At 38.3% G+C, this 21,286-nt stretch overlaps 1 protein-coding gene across 1 annotated transcript; it reads right to left on the reverse strand.

Annotated features, from left to right (window-relative positions):
- Window positions 1–5,010: 5,010 nt before the first annotated feature.
- LOC138941913 (uncharacterized) lies at window positions 5,011–6,270 on the reverse strand. The gene has a single exon (XM_070311868.1). It carries the CDS (start codon window positions 6,268–6,270, stop codon window positions 5,011–5,013), a length of 1,260 nt encoding a protein of 419 aa, XP_070167969.1.
- Between the last annotated feature and the right edge of the window lie 15,016 nt (window positions 6,271–21,286).

Raw genomic sequence — 21,286 nt, forward strand, 5'->3', positions numbered from 1 at the left:
GGAATAAAGAAATTGCGAAAGTGCAAGCAAAGAAGTCCTACTTAGAACTTCTTAGTTTGCATCCGGAGATTGCCAAAATCAAGCGACATGACACACAGCCTTGTCGCTAAACGACCCCCTCCCGGGAAGCCAAGGGGAGTTAATAAAAAGGCCCACCGCTAACGAACGGCGGGCAGTCTTTACCATAAATATTACGCGGGCAGTCTTGATCATTAATTAATATTACGCGGGCAATCTTTATTCCTTTACGCGAGTAATATCTCTAGCAACCGCGAGTGTCAAAACGAATATCAATAATTATTTTAATATTAAATAGCCACGCAGTCGGCAGAAATATACACGAAGAAGCGAGAGGCGAGTCTCGAGACCGAAACTCGATTCTAGACACGCGCACGTTAAGATAACCGTTATCGTGATACGCGACGCGAGCGAAAGTGCGGGAACATTGTAAATAAACCAAACCACAAATAAATCTGATATTAATCTATTTATTTAATGTGGAAAGTGTCCGAATTATTTAAATAAAGTTCTCAGGCGGAGCCCGAATTCCCAAATTCCTTCCGGCAAACGATCCCAACTACCGTGCCTCTCCGGAGGCACAACATGTTATATATGCCTATTATATAATGATTGATCTAAATATTATGCTAATTTGTAAATTAATGTTAAACGCAATAACATTTATAATATTTATATATGTCTAATACTAAAAATACATGTATGTGTGTATATATAATTTTTTAATATATTGATTAATCTAACAATTAAATAATACGGTATGGCGCATTCGCTTATGTTCTCTCTTATTTTATACGATGGGGAATATATTTACTGTAACTGGTAAAGTGAGTCTGTTCCTATTATTCTGTTTGATAAAATTTCAATTATTATTTTTTTGTTGTTAAAATTATTATCGTGATTTCAATTCTGAGGTCCATCTGAAAATTCTCGTAATTATTTATTAGTTTTGATATATGAAATTCGTAAGCGGTTAGGATGTACAATTCGGCTACTTTTCTTTATTCTAATTTTTACATTATTTTTATTCAAGATTTCTAGAACTTCGTGAGGCCCAGTATATTGCTCTCCGAATTTACCTGGTTTTGGACCTTTTAATAAAAATACTTGATCTCCCGGTTTAAAAGTTTGCGGGTTGATTTTTCTATCGTAATAATTTTTTGATCTAATTTTGGCTTGAATTACATTATTGCGTGCGTTTCCCTGAATTGTGTGAAGTTGAGTGACAAGATTTATTAAATATTCGTCGTAATTTGCTAATTTATCCCCAGGAGGTAGAAGTTCGTTCGATGGAACAAGTGCTATTTTTCCAAAAACCAGCTCATATGGAGTGTGCTTTGTTGCTTCATGTACGCTCGTATTATACTTAAACATGGTAAGTCTAATCCATCTATCCCATTGTTTTTGTTCATTTGCGTATTATTTTAAATATTCGCCTAATGCGTGATGTGTTCTTTCTAAAGATCCGTTTGATTGAGGATGGAAGGCTGTTGTGCGAAATTTACGAATTTTAAATAATTCTGCAATTTTCTTAATTAGATCGCTAAGGAAATTTCTGCCTTGTTCCGTTAATATTGCTTTTGGTGCTCCTAGTACGCAAATAAATCGGTCTACAAAAGCTTCTGCGATGGTTTCGGAAGTTTGATTCGGTAATGGTATTCCCATGCAAAATTTAGTTAATTGATCTTGTAATATTAGAATATATTTGTTTCCTCTTTCGGTTTTAGGTAAAGGGCCTACGATATCCATAGCTACTTTATCAAAGGAAGATCCTGGTGTATCTGTAATTATCATAGGTTGTTTTGTTTTTACTCGGACTAGTTTTTTCAATTGACATTGTAAACATTGTTGTATATACCGTTGAACATCTGCTTTTAAGTTTTCCCAGTAATAATTATGTTTTATTCGATTATAAGTTTTTGTGACTCCCCGGTGTCCTCCCGTTGGTAAGCAATGCATTTCACTGATTATAACGGAACGTAAGTCCTTCGGTGGATATTTAATTAGTCCGTGGCAAACAATAACTTTAGTAGGAGCGTCAGCGAATATTGATTGTATATGTGATTTAACGTCATTCCATGGGACATTATTAATGAACTCGGTTTTCGCGATACTAAATGTTTCTAATTTTAAGTCTTCGGTTATATTTCGTAAGTCAGTTAAGATTTTAATGATTTGGTTAAGGGTAGTCGTAGGGCCTTCTCGTTGTCCCTTGCTGATGGGTAAAACCAGATGATAATGATTTTTATGTTTTATAACCTTAGTTTTTCCTAAGACAAGAAATCCTAGGTTCGGAAGCTCTTTTTGTTCGAAAAGTTTTTGTGAACCTGAATCTAAAGGTGTTCCTTGAGTGTCGACGAAATATACTATGTTATCTTTTCGTAAAAATAATAACTCTCAAGAGTCTATAACGTTACCATGAATTATTCTATTCTTAATAAATGCGGGTTTTCTTTTTCTCGACTTTAAATTTTGGTTGATAATATCTTCCTCGTTTTCTTCTTCTTCGTCTTCTTTTTCACTGTTAGAATCTTTATCCGGCGGGAAGTTTCTTTCTCCAATCTCTTCAATCTCTCCGTCGTTATGCAATTCGTCGGTTATTTTATTTTGCTCAATATTTTGTCTTGTAGTTCGGCTTCTTGTTTGAATTTTGTTTTGTTTAGGAGGATCATGTATTAAAGCCTTTTCGATAATTGATAGATGATCTGGTTCATTTAATTCTGTTAGTGTAAATGGAAGAATATCGTTATTGTTATTTAATAAATCGCTTTCAGGTATTATTTCTTCGTTTTCTTCCATATCGGAAAGATATAAATGAAAATCGTCATCTTCTTCTTCTTCGCTATCGGATTTTTCTAATAGTTCGGCAATTAGTCGTGCATCTTTAGGGCTATCTGGGTTTAAAAGTTTCTTGGTCTTTAAAATTTTACAATCTATTTCTTCGATATTTACAGGATTTCTGGATAATGCGTCTGCGTTTACGTTTGTTTTTCCCGCTTTGTATACGACCTCATAATCGTATTCTGCTAAGTTTAATCTCCAACGAAGTATTCGCATATTTGCATCTTGTGCGTTTTTAAACCACATCAAGGGTTTATGATCTGTAACTAAAGTGAATTTTCTTCCGTATAAGTATGGTCGAAAATGTTTAACGCAATATACAATAGCTAATGCTTCTTTTTCGTAAGTATTGTATTTTAATTCGTTATCTGTTAAGGTTCGTGAGGCGTATGCTATCGATAGGTCTTTATTTATTTCTCCTTGTGATAATATCCCTCCAACGGCTATTCCTGATGCATCAGTAGTTAGAATAAATGGTTTAGAAAAATCTGGATATTGTAGTATTGGTTCTTCGCATAGTTTTTGTTTTAAAATTTCGAAGGATTCTTCTTGCACGGAGGTCCACTCGAAGCGGGTGTCGTTTTTTAATAAATTTGTTAATGGTTTGGCAAATTTGGAAAAGTTCAGTATAAAGCGTCTGTAATATCCTGCAAGTCCTAGAAATTGTTTAATATTTTTAGGTGTTTTAGGTCTTGGAAATCGTTGTACTGCTTCTAATTTTTTCGGATCTGGTTTTACTCCGTCTTTACTGATTACGTGTCCCAGATAAGTTACTTCTGTTTTTAAAAATTCACATTTGTCTGGTTGTAGTGTTAAATTAGCTTCTCGGAGACGTTCCATTAAAATGTTGTATTTTCTTTCGTGTTCTTCTAACGAGGTTGCGTAGATAACGATATCGTCCATATAAACAAATAATTACTTGCCTTGTAACCCAGTTAACACCAAGTCCATTAGGCGTTGGAAAGTAGCCGGAGCGTTTTTTAGACCGAACGGCATACTGTCAAATTCGTAATGTCCAAAAGGAGTAATAAAAGCTGTTTTATGACCGTCTTCGCGGTTCATTTTTATTTGATGAAATCCTGATGCTAAGTCGCATACCGAAAAATATCTAGCTCCTCCTTTTTAAATTAATTAAATTTTTAGGAAACGGTTGGTAACTTCCCCCTCCAGGAATGGTTGGATTTATTGGATTTTCAGGAGAGGTTTGGTAATTTCCCTCTCCAAGGATTTTTGAATTGTTTATTTTTTTATTTTTTCTCTCAATTTTAATTTTTATATCGTCTTCGTTTTTAATTTTATTCTTATTTTTATTTTCTTCTTTGTTTGAAGTTGTTTCTTCGTCTTCATAATTAATTTCTTCGATAATAATTTTTTCTTCATCCACATTTTCACTTTCATTTTCAATATCGATATTATTTTCATAATCGTATTCATTATGTATAAATGTTCCGTTAGTGGTTTCTTCTTTTTCCTTATTCAGAGCCTCGGTCTTCGAATCATGGTCATCTAATAATTTGCTGAACGGTTTTAAGCGCAAGGTCGGGACATGTACTTCTGCCTCTTCATCTAAAGCACTGATAACATTTAAGTATGCTTTTCCAGAAACATTTTCCACGATGGTATCTCCTAAATAAATTCCATGTGCTATTTTTAATCTTGGTATGTAGCCTATTTGTATTTCTGGATTTTTTATTCTCACATAAAATAATGATTCGGATCGCGGAGTTACGATAATGGCTTCAGACGATAAGAAAGGTATGTTGATTCCGGAGACATCCAAGTGCCCTTGTGCGTAATCTATCTTGGATGAAGTTTGTTTAAAGAAATCGTTTTCTAATATGCCGGATTGTGAAATTGGAAAATCGTTAGATACAATATGGAATATAACCGGTGTTTCAAAAAGAGTTAATGTAATTTCACCTAAGGTATACACAGAATAATTATTTATACCGTTCAACTTAAGGATATTAGTGTAATTAATATTTATTTCTTCAGGAACGAGATTTTCTTTAATTATATTAGGTCCAGATCCCGTGTCTAGCATAAAGGTTATACTAGTAGTTAAATTATCGATGTTGATTTGAACAGTAGGCACGCGACTATGTTTGTCGAGGTTTACCGTCACGGGCCTTATGGTAGTTCTGTCCTTGTCTACTTGGCTACCTGAGTTTTGGGCGGGTGCTGCTCTCGTTCGGACCCCTGCTGTGCACCCGACGTCGAGGGGCCGTTGTAGTTTCCCTGATTATTTTCCTTTTTTCGAAAGTTACTGGCATGGCGTAATTGACAATTTTCGAGAAGATGACCTTGTTCCTTACAATAGCGGCAGAATAAGGAATTCCTGGATCCCGTTTGTTGGTTTAGTTTTGATCGACAATCTTTAGCAATGTGTCCAAAGTTGTTGCAAATTTGACAAGTTACGCGAGTTTTGTTTTCCGTATAACGTTGTTCGTTCTGTTTCTTCCAGCAATTATTTGCAGAATGGCCGGGTCTTTCGCACCATTGACAAATTACCGAGATTTTATTGTTATTAGTATTATTCTGTCGGCAAGATTTTGCATCATGACCGGATTTCAAGCATAATTGACAAGTTATTAATCTTCCTTGAACTACGTTTACCGGGCGGCGAAGCTGTGGATCGCGGAAGCGGCATTTCTCTGCTCCATGCCCACGTTTTTTACAGATTTGACATACTAATATTGCGGTTCCTAGATCAATCTGGTTATTAACTTGCTGAGAGGTTTGTAAATATTTCCTACAGTTACTACCTACATGCCCTTCCTTATAACAGATTTGACAAGTTTCCCTTAGGCTGTTAGTTTTTTGTCTACCTGCTATTCCCTGTCGTAAATCCGTCATTGCTCGGATTTCTCTCTCTATCCTTATAGCGTCGGCTGCGGTTGCTTGTACATCTGGTAAATTTCTTGAAACTCGTTGCTCGATTTCTGGTATTAGCCCTCTAATAAAACATTTGCACATGTCTTTTTCTAATGATGCTTTAATACTTTGGTCAGATAACACGTTTCCAGAACTTCTATATGCTTCTAAAATTTGTTTCCCAAGAATTTTTACCCTATTTGCATAATTAATTACATCCTCATCACTCTTTTGATATATGCAACCTAATTCTCCTTGTAATTGATAAACGTTTTTTACAGGTCCATAAATTTGTTTTAAATATTTAGTTAAATGAGAAACGCTATCAAAATCTTGATCTTGTATAGTGCGGCGAGCCTCACCTATTATCCTAGTTCTTATTATTTTAGTAAACTGTGATTCAGCCTCACTAGGCAACATGGATTTCGCTTTTTCACATCCTTCAATAAAATAATTTAGTGGAATGTTTTGACCGTCAAAATAAAGGACGGCTTCGACCGCGTATTTCAAAGTAGCGAAAGGATTATTTTGAGTCATGTTGCCGCTGGTACCGCTCGGGTCTTTCCTTTTTTCAGATTTATTAAATTCAGGTATAATAATCTTATCGCAGGAATCGGCAAAATGAGATTCGGCCGCTGACTCGCTAAACTTTTTTTCGAAATCTTTTTCAATTACAGTTTCGTCTAATGAAAAATTAATGTTTTTAGTGGTTTTGTTAGGAGTGGAAGTGTGATGTGTTTCTGATTTGTTAGATTTTGTTCGATTCTATGTTTCCTGAGCAAGCTGAAAATTTTGTTCTACTTCGTCTTTATCAGCTGTACCTCTCTCTTGTCCCTTTACTCATTCCAGTTTAAAAGATCGCACATTACAATCCCGGACGAGCCCCCAAAATTTTAAGAACAATATGTTACGTCCAGACTCGAGGGAGGATGAGTCGACGGAAGGGCGCAACAACTATCTTTTATTTTCCCGAAGTTAAACGTCTCATGGCGTTCGGAATCGGGTCGAACGAACTGATAGGTCCGCAAAGCAGGTAAACGACCGTTCGGATCGCTATTACGCTGTTTATTCAGACGTTCGTTCGGTGGTCCCTTTTCGGTCAGGGAATTTAATCCCTTTTATGCGGGATGGGACCTAGTGCGATCTTCGTACTGGGAACGAGAGAGGGGTTAAGAAATGTTTAATTAATAAAAAATATAATTTTATTCATTATAAAAATAAAAGTTCGAATACATGATATATAATATATATGTAAGAAGTGATTACATTTATCGTGTGAGTGTGAGTGATTGTGTGTGGTTGAGCTTATCGCTCCGCAGGTGTTACAATGGTACGAAGGGCATCAGTCAGAATGACGAGGGAAAGTCTCTACCGTTAAATTTTAGGTTCTGACTGGTTAATACAATGTAAAGGTTTAATAATAAATAATAAAAAAATAAAACATGTGTGTGTATGTGTGAGAGTGAGTAAGAGGATGCGGTATGAAGGAGGGAGAGAGAGAGAAGGGGGAATTTTTAGTTTTGGTTAATCCTGGTAAGATGAGTCGGCTTCCAGGTCGGGCAATTCGTTGCAAAACTCTTCTATCGCTTGCTCGAATTCCGACTCTGAAAGGTGCGGGGAAGTTGGGGGTGAATTGTTTAGGAGGACAGTAGAAAGAGAGAAGGAACGAGGGGAAAGCGGAGGTACAGTGACTTCGGGGAAGTAGATTGGGGAGTAGCTGGGGGAGGGGTAGTTAGGCGAGGGGGGAAGAGTAGGTCTAACAGATACTGTTGTTGAATTGTTATTGTGAGTAGCGCAGAATCTGCATTTTACCGGCGTTCGAGTCCTCTGACTCCTGCGAATGACCGTTTGGCTTGGAATGCCGAATCTGGTTTTCACTATGAAAACCAGCGTTACTATAATATAACGTAATGCTTTATGTCTTACGAGGGTTAATAGCGCAAATTGAATTGGATGAATGTGACTTACTTTTTGTTTCGTAGGTGAACGTGTGGAATTTCTTAATTTGCCGGGTTGCCGGGGTCCAGATTAATCAGGCGATGAGTGCACTGGTATAATTTTTCTAGTAGTTTTCGCGGTGCCACGGCACTTAATGAGACTTATGTTAACTGAAGATGCACGCACAGAATTAAGTGAATAAAGCAAGTGCTAAGTAAGTGAAGTGGTAAGCAAGTGAGTGAGTGGCCCTTTAGGTCCTCTTTTTATATCTTTTTTTTAGGGGTGTATTCTAATTTCTAAGAGTGGGAATCTTCCAAGTCTCCAACGAATTAAAAATTATGCCAGTGCCCTCATTAGGCGGGGTGTTTCTCCTACTTTTCGAATTTTTACCCGTGACGATCGTCGATTGGTGATCTCGATATCAGTTGGGCATTAGATTTTGTCTTACGCACGTGATCTGATTAGAAAGGGTCTTACCGTCGTTACTGGATATGTCGTCACAGGAGTTTCATCATTATTGATTTAGTTACGTTTGTCGGATATTTTCTTAGAGGGAATTTTATTATCTTTTCGATATCAATTTATTCTTCCGTTGGAAAATTCTATTTCGAGGGTATCTACTGATTTTGTTTATTTTTAGGCGACTGGCGCGGTTTCGTCACCGGTCTCTCGCGTCTTTCCCACGGTTGTTCATAGATATTGACATTGACAAGTGACTAGATGTTTAAAGAAATGCGTGGCTCAAGATGCTCTATTTACTGAACGACTTATTTTTATCACCGATCGATTATCGTTGCCGCAACATTGCGAAAGGAAGGAATCGTGGAGTTGCCAGGACGTAACAATATATTCGTACGGAAAAACACCCTTCCGTGTTAATAAATTGAAATTGTTATTTGATGAATTTAGAAATTCAGATTTTAAAATTTTGAGTTTGTCTTTATTCAAGAATGATGCCAATTTATCGAGATTAGCTGTGAGAAATTTATACGAATCGATAAAACGCAATTTAATATGATTTTTTGATTTCTCTTCAGTAAGTTTAATATTTTTCGTGATATAATGATATATATATATTTTTTTTGTTATCGGAAGTAACTCGATTCCCCCTTCGAACGCTGTAGCTATCTCCTTTATAATAAAATGTGCATCGTAACTGGATAAATTATGAAAAACTATTGGAATGCAAAAAGAATCTTTATAATTTAAATTGCAATTTGAATGCGCGGGACCTCTGTATCGCCCGATTAGATGGCAATGATCGCGTACGCGTGTATCGTAGTGTACGAATGGTTTCTCGCAAATGTGATATTTTGTGTCGCGCTATGAAAATTTTCCCATTCATCAGATGTTAAATTTACCATGGGGACATTAGCTGATAAAATAATTTTTACACGTTGCGCTAAATTTTTTAATTCTTCGACGAACCATGACATGCAATCGATATCGCGACGGGAATGATACGCGGATAACGAATCATCGTACGAACGATGTACATAATATGCTATGCTAAATACTTTATGATGTTGGTAGTTTCTCTCTTCCTCCGTCTTCTCTAAAACACACTCCAACTCGGCGTATACGATGAAAGAAAGCTGCTCTTTCCCATTATAGTTGTTGAACGTGAGCCACTTGTCCTTATCGCTCGGTAATTGGATAGCGCACTCGTTCATCTCTCGACAGTCCATAATATGTGACTGTAACTTGTCGTTCGAGCCAAAGTAGTGCAAACATCTGTAAAAGAAATAATTTTTAATTTTTGTTCAAAGATTTCTGCAATATAATTTATTAAATATAAACGTATCGATCGCAGATATATTGTCTTCGTTTGCCACAACTCAATTGCGAGCTCACGAGGCGGGATAGATTCTTGATCCACGCGAAATGTTCAACGTTGTTGTCTTCAATGTACAACAGGTTGACGTGTTTGTCTTTTTTCAGCTCACTCAGACGTATCGGGACAATGTTCTTTTCCTCAATACTATATACATTGATTGAGATATCGTTGGCAAGTTCGAATTTTTTAATTTAATTCACAGTTACTGGAAACTCAATGTCCGGGAGATTCAGCACTGTCGTGTAATGAGGATACGAAGATTCCCGATAAACATGATCTTCAGCAGGATATAGAGCGGCGACCACCGCCCACGCGAAACACGCATTGTCATTAGATTGCACGTTTATTACCGCTCTCTTCATTGTTATTTCTCGCGGTAATTTAATGTGGCACCCCGCGCGCAAAGGATTATATTTATTTATATTTACATTTAAATCGAGTATTCGTGATAATGCCCACCCGTTATCGCGTTCCTGAAATTCTTCGAGCGATGCTAGAGTGGGCTCGACAACGCACCGCTCGTACCATTCGCGTAAATCGGATGTGCGAAAGAGTTCATAGTTTCTCGTATTGATACTTTTATTTGCGCGCATATCACCCGTCACGAATTCACCATTGAACAATGTATTAATTTTCACATTAAAGTGTTTTTTCATCACATTTTGCACGTGTTAGAGCACAATGTCTTTGGCATCCTCGAAAAATTGGCGAGGCTCGATGTGATTATGATTTATAACCGCACCAGTCAATATGCGGCTTTCGAACGCCGTATCGATCTCTCGCCAAATCAATCCGTGTTGCCGCGTACTGCATCCTGCACCCGCATGTACAAAACGCCTGCGTAACGAGTTTTTCAATCCCTCGAGTCGTGCGATTCGGGCAATCAACGATTGTCGAATCCCGATCGATAATCGTGGACGTTTGATTCGGCTTTGCTCTTCCGATTCGATATATTCGTCGCATCGTTGCTCCCACGCAACGTACTCCTCTATCGAATTCACCCTTGCAGATTGCTCGCACAGAATTCGTTCGGCATTGTTTTCCGCCATATTTCTAAATTTATGCCAAAAATTTTTGCTAACAAGATGCGCTTATTAATAGCTCTTGTCTCGGAACTCTTGGCGAAAATACTGACAGGGTGTGCCTCTTTACTATGATTTTATATTCTATCTGGATGTCTCTTTCTATCATGTGTATCAACTAAATCTTTATTTCGCGATTTGTCACGTACATTTTGACTAATGTCGATTATTACATTTTTTTGTCATCTAGAGATGATGTCGAAACCCAGGTGCATCGCAAAAGTTTCAAATTACATGCTGCTGTCCAATGTTAGTGCAATTTAATCATGAGGATTATGCTTATATTTCAGGATTTTGTCATGTTTTGACACGCGCGTTTGGATATCTGAGGATGATGTCATCGCGAAGTAGCCGCAAATCGGCGCTTAAAAATTTTATATTACGTTGCATTTTTTATGCATTCGGCTAAATCTCACACCTGGTGATGATGATGTCATCTCAGCCCAGATGCATCGAAAAAGTTAAATTACTTGTATATTAGGACAATTTAACCTTGATAATTATTCTTATATTTCACGATTTTGCCATGTTTTGACACGCGCGTTTGAATTCTGATATCTAGCAACCGCACATTAGCGTTTGAAAATTTTATATTACGTTGCATTTTTGTGTGCATTCGGCTAAATCTCACACCTGGGGGTAATGTCATCACGAAGCAGTCGTACATCGGCGCTTGAATAGAAAAATTGAAAAAAATATCGCGTCGGCAATAATCCCCACCCCATTGCAATTTTGCAACGCTAATACATATTTTAAATATGTTTAATACGTTCAGTATTGCATCGGCCACTTGTGTAAAAGGTTCATATAAAAATGTATCCCACTGAAGGAAGCCGCATGAATTATTACGTTCCGATTCAAGATGCTGATGAAACTTCATCAAGTAAGAAGAAGAAATGTAACAAGTAAGTTTTAATTAACTTAAAGAATTTTTATACTTTTTAAATATTTTTTACACCTTTTAAATATTTATATAAATAATATTGTTTTTACTCTACGCATTTCATCCGAGCCTCGTCGCGCGGTTCATATACTCGGAAGACGATACGCCTTAAACCCGACGTCATACAAATATTTGGACATTGGAATAAACGTTGGAGCTGTATCTTGCGTGGAATTGATTCTCGATGATAATCGGGGCAATCAAATAATATTGCCTTTTGAAACATGGAAATTGCTAATGTAGAAACGTGCGGACATTGAACGGCTTCTACAATCGACTGAAATCCCATTGCGGATTCGAGATTTGACATTCGAAATGGTTAAAATATCTGATTTGAATATTATAAAAATAGGATTATCCAATAATTCTTTATATATGAAACCGCCAACTTTATTCTATTTATTCGATTTTGAAAAATACATGGATCATATGTATTACTGGTTATGCGAAAATACGCATATTGTAAATGAAAAATTCAAACAATTTGTAACTGTTTTACAACAGAATAATATCGCTAATGTATGCGACGCTGCAGAAACGATACATGAAAGTGATATGTTTAACAGCGAATCGCTCATAGATTGCGAGTTATTGACATGTGCCGTAAATGATATTCTTCACGAGGGTTGTAATAAATAAGTTATTTTACTAATTATCTGTGAATTTAATTATTTATCCCATCCTTTATGTATGTATGTATGAATAAAAACGGTGTAATAGATATGCACAGTCTGCAAAATTTAATATGCGAACTCTATCCTTCTCCTACACGCGTGCATGCCCCGCGCTATCTCTCTCGCACCGCCTTGCAAACGCCGTATCATCCACGTGCATGCATCGCGCTATCTCTCTCTCTCTCTCTCTCTCTCTGTCTCTCTCTCTCTCTCTCAAGTGCATGCGAACGCTATCCCTCTCCCACATATTGCGAACGCCTCGCGCTTCCTTTTCCAACGTGCATGCAAACACTATCCTTGTCTTACGCTCATATGGACGCCTCGCGCTATCCTTCTCCCACGCCCATAGAATATCATTAGCGCTATCCTTCTCTTACACATTGCGGACGCCTCGCGCTATCTCTCTCACACCTACTCGCGGCATCGTACCTTCGCGTTTCCTCTTCCCCGCGGACAATTCGCCTATCGGTTTCGCGCGGTCCTCTTCCCCCCTCTCCGCGGACCCCTCGCTTACCGGTTAGGTTAGGTTAGCGGGTCTCTCGCCTATCGGTTAGGATGCGGTCTCCCTCGCCCCTCTCCGCGGACCCCTCGCCTATCGGTTAGTACGCGGTTCCCCCTTCCCCCTCTCCACGGACCCGCCCATCGGTTTCGCCCCCCCCCGCGTGACGTCATACCCCCCCCGTGACGTCATACCCCCGCGCCGATTTTCCCTCGCCCCTCACCCCCCCTTAGAGGACCATGGCTTAAAACCCGCATAGTATCACTACTTACGCATATATTTTTTTTCTCGCTCTCTTTCTCTCTTTTACACAACACTCATACACTCTCTCATTCGGTCACTCATTCACGCACTCATTCACTCACCTGCTCACTCACAGCGTAGCGAATCTACATATTACGTATTATCGTTAACTGCTGCATGATTATTATTTAGCGACGGACTGCGGAGAATGCGCGATCACATTGTTACGTTGCCTAGCGATGCGAGAAACGCGACATGTACTCGTTGCCATAAGATATACGAATTGTTTTTGTATAAAAAATTTGTCATTACTGTTTTGTAAATTGTTATTTGTATCTTTTAATTTATTTTTTAATCCTGTTAATTTTGAGTGCTGTACGATGTTTTGTTGTTCCGTGTCTAGTATGTTTGTGTTGTGTTTTATAAATTTTATATTAATTTCCGGTAGATACGTTTCTATTTCGCTGCCTTGTATGACTTCCTTTGGTTGGATTGTCATTTCCGTTGTTATTAATTTACATTTGTTTTAAAGCGTGATTTGCCCTGTTCCTTTAATTATTTTTCTAATTTTGTTATAATTTTCGCATTGAATTACTATTGATTGTTCGCGTATAGTTGAATATAACCAAGTAAGTGATTGTTGCAACGGTATCCATATCGTTTCTGTCGCAATTATATGTTTACTTTTGCAAGCTTCGTTTTGGCTTTGTTGTTGCAAGTACATATGTATTTCATGATGTCTTTGAAGCCTGTTGTATTTGTCTGATTTTTTCGAAATATATCCCAGGGTTGTGTTGGAATTTTTGGATTTTGTAATGTGTATTTATTTCATGTAGCCCCATGCGAATCTCGGCCTGTCGGCTGTTCTAACTGACGAATATCCTGTAATTTTATATTAAAATATTTCATATATTTGTCGATTCACATATTCGTCCCAGTCTGTCTGGTCTTCGGTTATGTAATGTCTCAAATATTCCGCTAATGTTCGATGCGATCGTTCTAACGCACCATTACTTTCCGGATGATAGATAGTTGTTTGTATTTTATTTATTTTTAATAATTTCCATGTATTTTAAAATATTTCGCTGAGGAAACTTGTGCCTGGGTCCGTTAAAATTTTTTCCGGTATTCCGTATCCAAGTACAATTTTAGTAACGAATTCTTTACTGACCGTATTTGCTTTTTGGTTTGGAATCAGTATTGCTTTGGTGAATTTCGTTAAATTGTCTTGGAATGTTATAAGATATTTATTTCCGTTTGTTATAACTATTAGCTATAATATCTAACGCGCATTTTTGGAACGGTTTAGTAGGCGTATCCGTGATTATTACCGGTACTTTATTTTTTCGAGATAATTTATTTTTCTGGCACAATTCGCATCTTGCAATGTATTTTTCTAGGTCTTTCGTTATTCCTGGCCAATTATAATTTAGGCGAATTCTTTGTATCATTTGTTCAACTTCTTAATGTCCACCTGTAGGTGCATTATGATATTCATATAATATCTGTTTCTTGTCTTCCTCCGTGTATATTTTTTTTTTCGTCGGAATTTGTTTCTTCTTCTATTGCGAGGATTTCTCGTTCTTCCTCTTCTGTTTCATGCGCTTCTCTTGTTATATTGCGGCTCGGTGCATTGGCGTTCGCGTTCGCTGATTCGGCTTTATGAATGATTTCGTAATCATATTCTTTGAGCTTTAATCTCCATCGGATCAATCTCGATCCGGGATCGTTCACATTAAGTATCCAAATTAATGGTTTATGATCGGTTACGGTTTAAATTTCGTATCGTATATGTATGGCCTAGAATGTTTTACAGCCTATACAATTGTTAGTAATTCTTTCTCTGTTGTATTGTAATTCTGCTCCGCCTGCGATAATACTCTGCTAGCGTAAGCAAATGGCCGGTCGTTATCTATTTTTCTATGTGACAATACTTCTCCGATTGCATAGTCGAAAGCATTAGTAGTTATTATGAATTCTTGATTGAGATCTAGATACGTTAGCACTGGCGCCGTCATTAATTTTTCGAAATCATTTTGCTGTTCCATTGTCTACTCGAATTTTTCCGTTTTCTTCGTAAATTTCGTCAGTGGCTTGGCTATTTTTGAGAAATCTATAAATTTTCTATAGTATCCGACTAGTCCTATGAAAGATGTATATCCTTCACTTTTTTCGGCGTCGGAAATTCTTTTATTGGGTTAACTTTGACGGATCCAGAGATATTCCATTTTCCGAAATAATACGTCTTAAATAAATTACTTCCTTGCAAAAATTAGCATTTATCCGATTGCAATTTCAGATTGTTTTCTCGGAGTCTCTGCAGTACTTCCTTGAGTTTTTCATTGTAGTCCTCTAGTTTCGATCCGTATATGACGATGTCGTCTAAATAAACTAGACATTTAAGTCCTTGTATTTCGGTTAGAATTGAATTCTTCAGTCTCTGGAATGTTGCTGGCACATTTTTCAATCCAGACATTCTAATAAATTCATAGTGTCTATAGGGCGTTGAAAAAGCTGTCTTTTGTTTATCCTGCTCAGCCATCGGTATCTGATAGTATCCTGACGCTAAGTCTAGTGTGGTAAAATATTTGGCGTTTCCTAACTGGTCCAGTATATCGATAATATTGGGCAGTGGAAATGAGTCGCTAAGAGTTGTTAAGTCGTTTAGCTTCTAAAAGTCTACTATTACTCGGAACTTAAGTTTTCCGGTACCAATAATAAGGGTGCGTTTCATTGACTCGCGCTTGTTCGGATTATGCCGTTTCTTAGCATTTCTTGCAGTGTTTATTTACTTCCGCCTTGTGCTCCTCGGGAAGACGATACAGTCTGGTGTTTACCGGTAAGGTATCGGCGCGCGTGTTTATCTCGTGCTCTACCGTCACTGTGCAGATCAGCGGTTCTCCGTCCAACTAAAATGTAATACGTAATATTATACGTAATATTTTCGCATATCCGTAGAAGTGCCTGTTTTTTTTTCCATATTTAAATGTTGTGTACGTAGTAGTTGTCAGATTTGCCCAAATTAGCAGGTTTAAAATTTTTTTTTGCTTGTATCGTATGTATTTTGGATTCGATATCGCGCTCTATGACGTTCGGCGTCTGTATCTCGATTTCCGTATTGATTGTATTTATGATATTAATGGGACACGTGTAATTTTTTGGTTCTCCAAAGCAGTTTCCAAGGTAGATTCCTGGAGCTGTTTCGTCTGCTCGTACTATTCTTATCCAATTTTAATTCGTTGTCGCCTTTACGATGTTTTCGTTGTGCGATTTTAGAATTGTTTTGTTAAGCGAATGGAATTTTAGTACGGCGTTTCCTATTTTCAATTGATTTTGATTATAATCGCAAGATACCGAATGTTGTCAAAAGAAAACAATTCCTAGAATTCCTTCATATTCGATCGGAATGTCGTCTCTCACAACGTAAAATGCATGTTTTACCTTGTGATTTTTTTTATTTTAATCGTGGCGTACATTTTTCCTATTGTGTGTATTTTATGCCCGATTATGTCTATGAGTGCGATTTTATCTTTGTGTATAAGTGTTTCGTCCTCTAAATATTTCAATTTTATTAACAAGATGATCAATCCTGAATTGTGAATACATCTGTATTTTTTCGTCTTTTGCTTGTCGTAATATTATTAATAATAAGTCTGTCTTTTTCTGTGCGCGTGGTATATCTTTAATGTGCCTAACGCGATACTCGGACGCAGGTAGCGGTTGTTTCTTTCTCGCTTCCTCCTACTCCTCTTCGCTGCTGCTACTTGCGCTATAGGCGTTACTTTTCTGTTGTTGCGAATACTTTTGGTCGCGTATATTTTCTTCGCGCGTTTTTTGCTGATTACCGATTTTTATTTTATTTATGCTACTTTTCGGTTTTCCGTTTAGGCTTTAACATTTGTCGCGGCTGTGTCCTGTCTTTTTTCAGTGCGAGCAATACTTATTTATTGCGTTTATTTGCGAGGGCTTTTCCGGTTTCGGGAGCGCATATCGGTTACTTCGACAATCGCGTCTGTAATATCCGTTTTTCCGGATTTAAAGCATTTTGGAATCGAACTTTGACTATGTCGCGAGTAACTTGATTCGGTTTTATTTTTATTAACAAAGTTATTTGTTCTCGCTGTTGTCGGTCTGAGTTTTTCTTTGGCGCTCGCACCCGTTATCGCTCCTTGGAGCGTCGTATATCGCTGCGTACGGGTACTTGTAATTCGTCGTGTATATATTTCCGATTTGGAAATTTATTAACGCTTGCTTTTGGATTGTTTGTTGAATCGTGCGTTTTGCTGATGCGGAATGCTCTTCCCCTTTGATCATCGAATCGTATAATTTCATTGCCAGTAAATCAACGCGTTGTCCGAAAGCGTGTGCAGTTTCATTCGGCTTTTGTTTTAGCAAATTGAATTCAATCTGTAAATGTGTCATGCTTTGTTTCGACTGATAACAAGTTTCGAGTTGTTTTAATTTGTCGAAAGTTTGAATGTTTCGTGTTTCGAAATCCTGCATGGCTTTTCTTTTTAGTTTTGTATATAGTATTACTCAAATTAATAATTCTACATTCGCGGGATTTATGTTTTGAACGGCATATGTGCATGGATTTAAAAATTTTAATAACTTATGTCGCGATGTTCCGTCAAATTCGAGAATCATTGTTCTTGCTTCCTTTAACGGCAAGTAATTTGGAGCGACGTTTCGTCGACTTCTGATGTGCGGTTCGTCCATATGTTTCATTAAACACGTCGTTACCGTCTTCTTGGCGGTTATATCCGTGGCGTGGTAAATCTATAATCGCGTCTTCTACTCGCGTTGTTCGCCTATTCATTGATTTTACTTCCGCGCGTATTTTATTTAACATTTCGAAGAGTTACATATAATTTCTTCTTTCATCGTGATTTGTTTCGGGAGGCGGAGTGCGATTTGTCTCCGCTATGTCGCTATGTCGCAATGTCCATCTGGTGAATGGATCGTCGCACGTTTTCGATTTCCTTGTCTATTGTGCCTTATGGCGGATTTGCGGGAGTGCGTTCGTGGAGAGTTTGCGATTCGGCCATATTATTTTCATGTTGGCGGTAAATTTCTTCCGGGTCGAACAGATCGCTCTTATAAGAAGTTAGCGATAATTCGCGTCGCAAACATACTCTACTTGGAGTTCTGTTAATATACAGTCGCGTACGTCTAGTCTCGCCTTGAGTGTTGTCACTGGGGTCAGTCGCATTACGCGAGAGTAGGCTTTCGTCAAAAGTGTTAAATGGAAATTCGCGTTCTGTGACGACTTTCTCCGGTAACTCGGGCTCGCTTTCGCTCGAGTATTGAGTTTCTAAGTTTCTGTGCGCGTTACAAAGATTTTCTTGCAGTGTTAAACTTACGCTAATCGCTCGTCGGGCTGATTTGCTTAGTAAGCACGATCGGTTCGCTATCGGTTTCGGTATATTTGAACCTTTCGACATTCACGCGAATATTTTTTATTAAATTTTTCGGACTTACAACAGTATGACGTCTCGCATGATCGCTGTGTCAGCAGGTCGCTGACGCTGCAGTCCTTTGCTCGGCAGTTGATACGGCTGACGAAGCTCGTCGTACGGCGGTCGTTGTCCGGGGTCGGTGCGTTGTCGGTAGAGTTGTCGTAGATCGCTATGCTTGGCGGCTTACGTTCAGCTGTTATGGCGATGCTCGTTCTGTTGTCCGTGCGTTGTTTTCCGTCGATTGTGATTTCCATCAGCTTACGTTTTACGTGTGCTGGCGTGCTTGCTCTGTTTATACCCTGGATGCTTTGCAGGTCTTGGGAAAGGCTTGGCTGCTGCTTTCGTCCGTCAACTTTAATTCAATTGATTGCTGTCGTGCCCGTTTTTTATTACAGTTGTGTCTTTTGCAAGTCTTGAGTGAGCTCTGGCGATGCCCCGGCAGATCCCACCGCTGCCGCCAAATAATGTTATGCCTCCGGAGAGGCACGGTAGTTGGGGTTGTTTGCCGGATGAAATTTAGGAATTCGAACTCTGCCCGAGACTCGCCGATTTGTTTGTAGATAGAAATAATTTTCTTATAGTCGGGATAAATATATATAAATATCTATTTTATTCAAAGGTTGGATTTATTACAAAGTTCCCGCACGTTAGCTCGCGTCGCGTATCGCGATAGCGGATATCTTGGCGTGCGCGTATCTGGAGTCGAGTTTCGGTCGCGAGACTCACTCCTCGAGATTTTTCATATTTATTTCTGCCGATTGCGTGACTTTAATTTAATAGTTGCCCGTAATTAGTTATTGACTGTCCGTTCGATATTAATTAATTATTGCGACTGCGCGCCGCTTATTAGCGATGAGTCTTTTTATTATGTCTCTTTGGTGTCTCGGGAGGGGATAGTTTGGCAGCCGGGCAACGTGTCGTGTCACTCGATTTTGGCGGCAAGATCCGGGCGCAAACTAAGGAATTCTAAGCAAAGCTTCTTTACTTGCATTTTTGCAATTTCCCTTTTCTCTTTTTATTACGCTTCTAAGTAGGACTTGTACGTTGCATTTTCGCAATTTCCTTATTCCACTTGCTCTGATTTCCGCGTTTTTGCAATGAACTGATTGCGCGGTCGTTCGGGCTTCGCGCGTGGCTCGCATTGTCAGCGCTTTTCTCGGTCAACGCTCGTAACGTGATTTGTATTCGCATTACACGTTAAGCAATGCCTTACCGTATAAAATAATATATATCTAAAATAATATATATTTAGTAACTGGTGTATAGCCTTTTTGGACTATAACACTGCATTTTTTATTAAATCGGAAATGAAAAAAATAAAATTGCAATGTTAAAAGTTGTGATTAATAAATTTATAATATTTCCTATATTTATTCTTCGTATTTTAACACAAATTGTTGTGTTGCTACCAGCATAAAAGGTTTGTCTTGAGAAAAAACTTATCTGTTATTCCAATTAAAATTAACATTATGAATATAATATCTTCTTAGTCGTTTACCCGTTATCGGTTATCATGAGGCTTTGCATGATATCTCCCTCCATCCTTCTCGATCTATGGCCATTCTAACACACCGACCAAAGAACAGGCCTGTTATACTGACAATGTGATCAGTGTATCTAGTCGGTGACCTTCCTCGACTTCTGGAACCTTCGATTCTACCCTGAATTGTCAGCTTTTCTAGACCATCTTCGCGGATTACGTGCCCGAAAAAGGTTGTAATTCTTTCCAAAACAAGACATCGTAGCCGTTTTCTAATATGCAGTTGATCCAGGACGGACTGATTCGTTCTTCTGGCGACCCACGGTATACGCAGCATCCTTCTCCAGCAATGCATCTCGAAAGGATCTATGGCACGTTTGTCAGTCTCCTTTAGTGCCCACCATTCCACTCCGTATAAAAAAACTGGAAGGACAAGACTCTTTACAAATCTCATTTGGGTTGAGGTTATAATATCGTGGCTTTTCCAGATTTTTGTTAAATTTGCCATGGCATTTTTGACAATAGCTATCCTTCTTTTAATTTCTTCGCTGTATCCACCAGTATTTGTGACCAGAGATCCGAGATATACAAACTTTTGTACACCATCTATATTGTTTATTTGCTTAACTTCTATACGGTTATTATTGGACCTGTCCACAATCATTATTTTGGTTTTGCTTCTGTTAATTCCTAGGCCAGCTTCGAGACTCGCTTGCTCGACTCTTTGCAAGAGTGTTGTCAACTCTTCTTCCGTACAGGCAAACAGAGTGATGTCGTCAGCATACCTCAGATTGCTGATTTTCTTGCCGCCTATTGATATGCCACCGTCCCACTCCTCGGTTGCTTTCCTCATGATATCTTCACCATAGATGTTAAAAAGTATAGGGCTGAGGACACCCCTGCCTCATACCCTTCCCAACATGAAAACATTCTGTCAGTTGTCCGTCCATCTTTACTCGAGCGGTGTTATTCTCATAAAGATTCTTTATTAGAGTGATGAGGTGTGCTGGAGTTCCCATTTCAGACAGGGATTGCCACATCTTTTCCCATCGAACACAGGCAAAAGCTTTGCTGTAGTCTATAAAACAAATATACGTTGTGATGTTATATATTCTCTTGATTTCTCAATTATCTGTCAAACATTCAAAATCTGCTCACGCATTCCACGACCCGGGACGAAACCTGCTTGTTCTTGAGGGATTTCTGGTAAAAGGTATGGCTTTAAGCGCTCGAGAATTATTTGTAGCCTGATTTTGCTCGGGTGTGATAGCAGAGCAATAGTACGATAATTCTCGCAGATATACTTTGGCCCTTTTTTGTGCAGAGGTACATATACAGATGTTGTCCAGTCCTCAGGCCAGATACAGGTATTCCATATTTTCTGACATATTTTGAGGA

Source organism: Polyergus mexicanus, unplaced genomic scaffold (assembly GCF_030449975.1).
Source record: "Polyergus mexicanus isolate NDT 795.1 unplaced genomic scaffold, iyPolMexi1.0 SCAF_20, whole genome shotgun sequence".
Lineage (NCBI taxonomy): Eukaryota > Metazoa > Arthropoda > Insecta > Hymenoptera > Formicidae > Polyergus > Polyergus mexicanus.

Bases quoted from the DNA above. Each gene is read 5' to 3' on its own strand.
- LOC138941913 (XM_070311868.1), bottom strand. From the start codon at position 6,270: ATGACTCAAAATAATCCTTTCGCTACTTTGAAATACGCGGTCGAAGCC.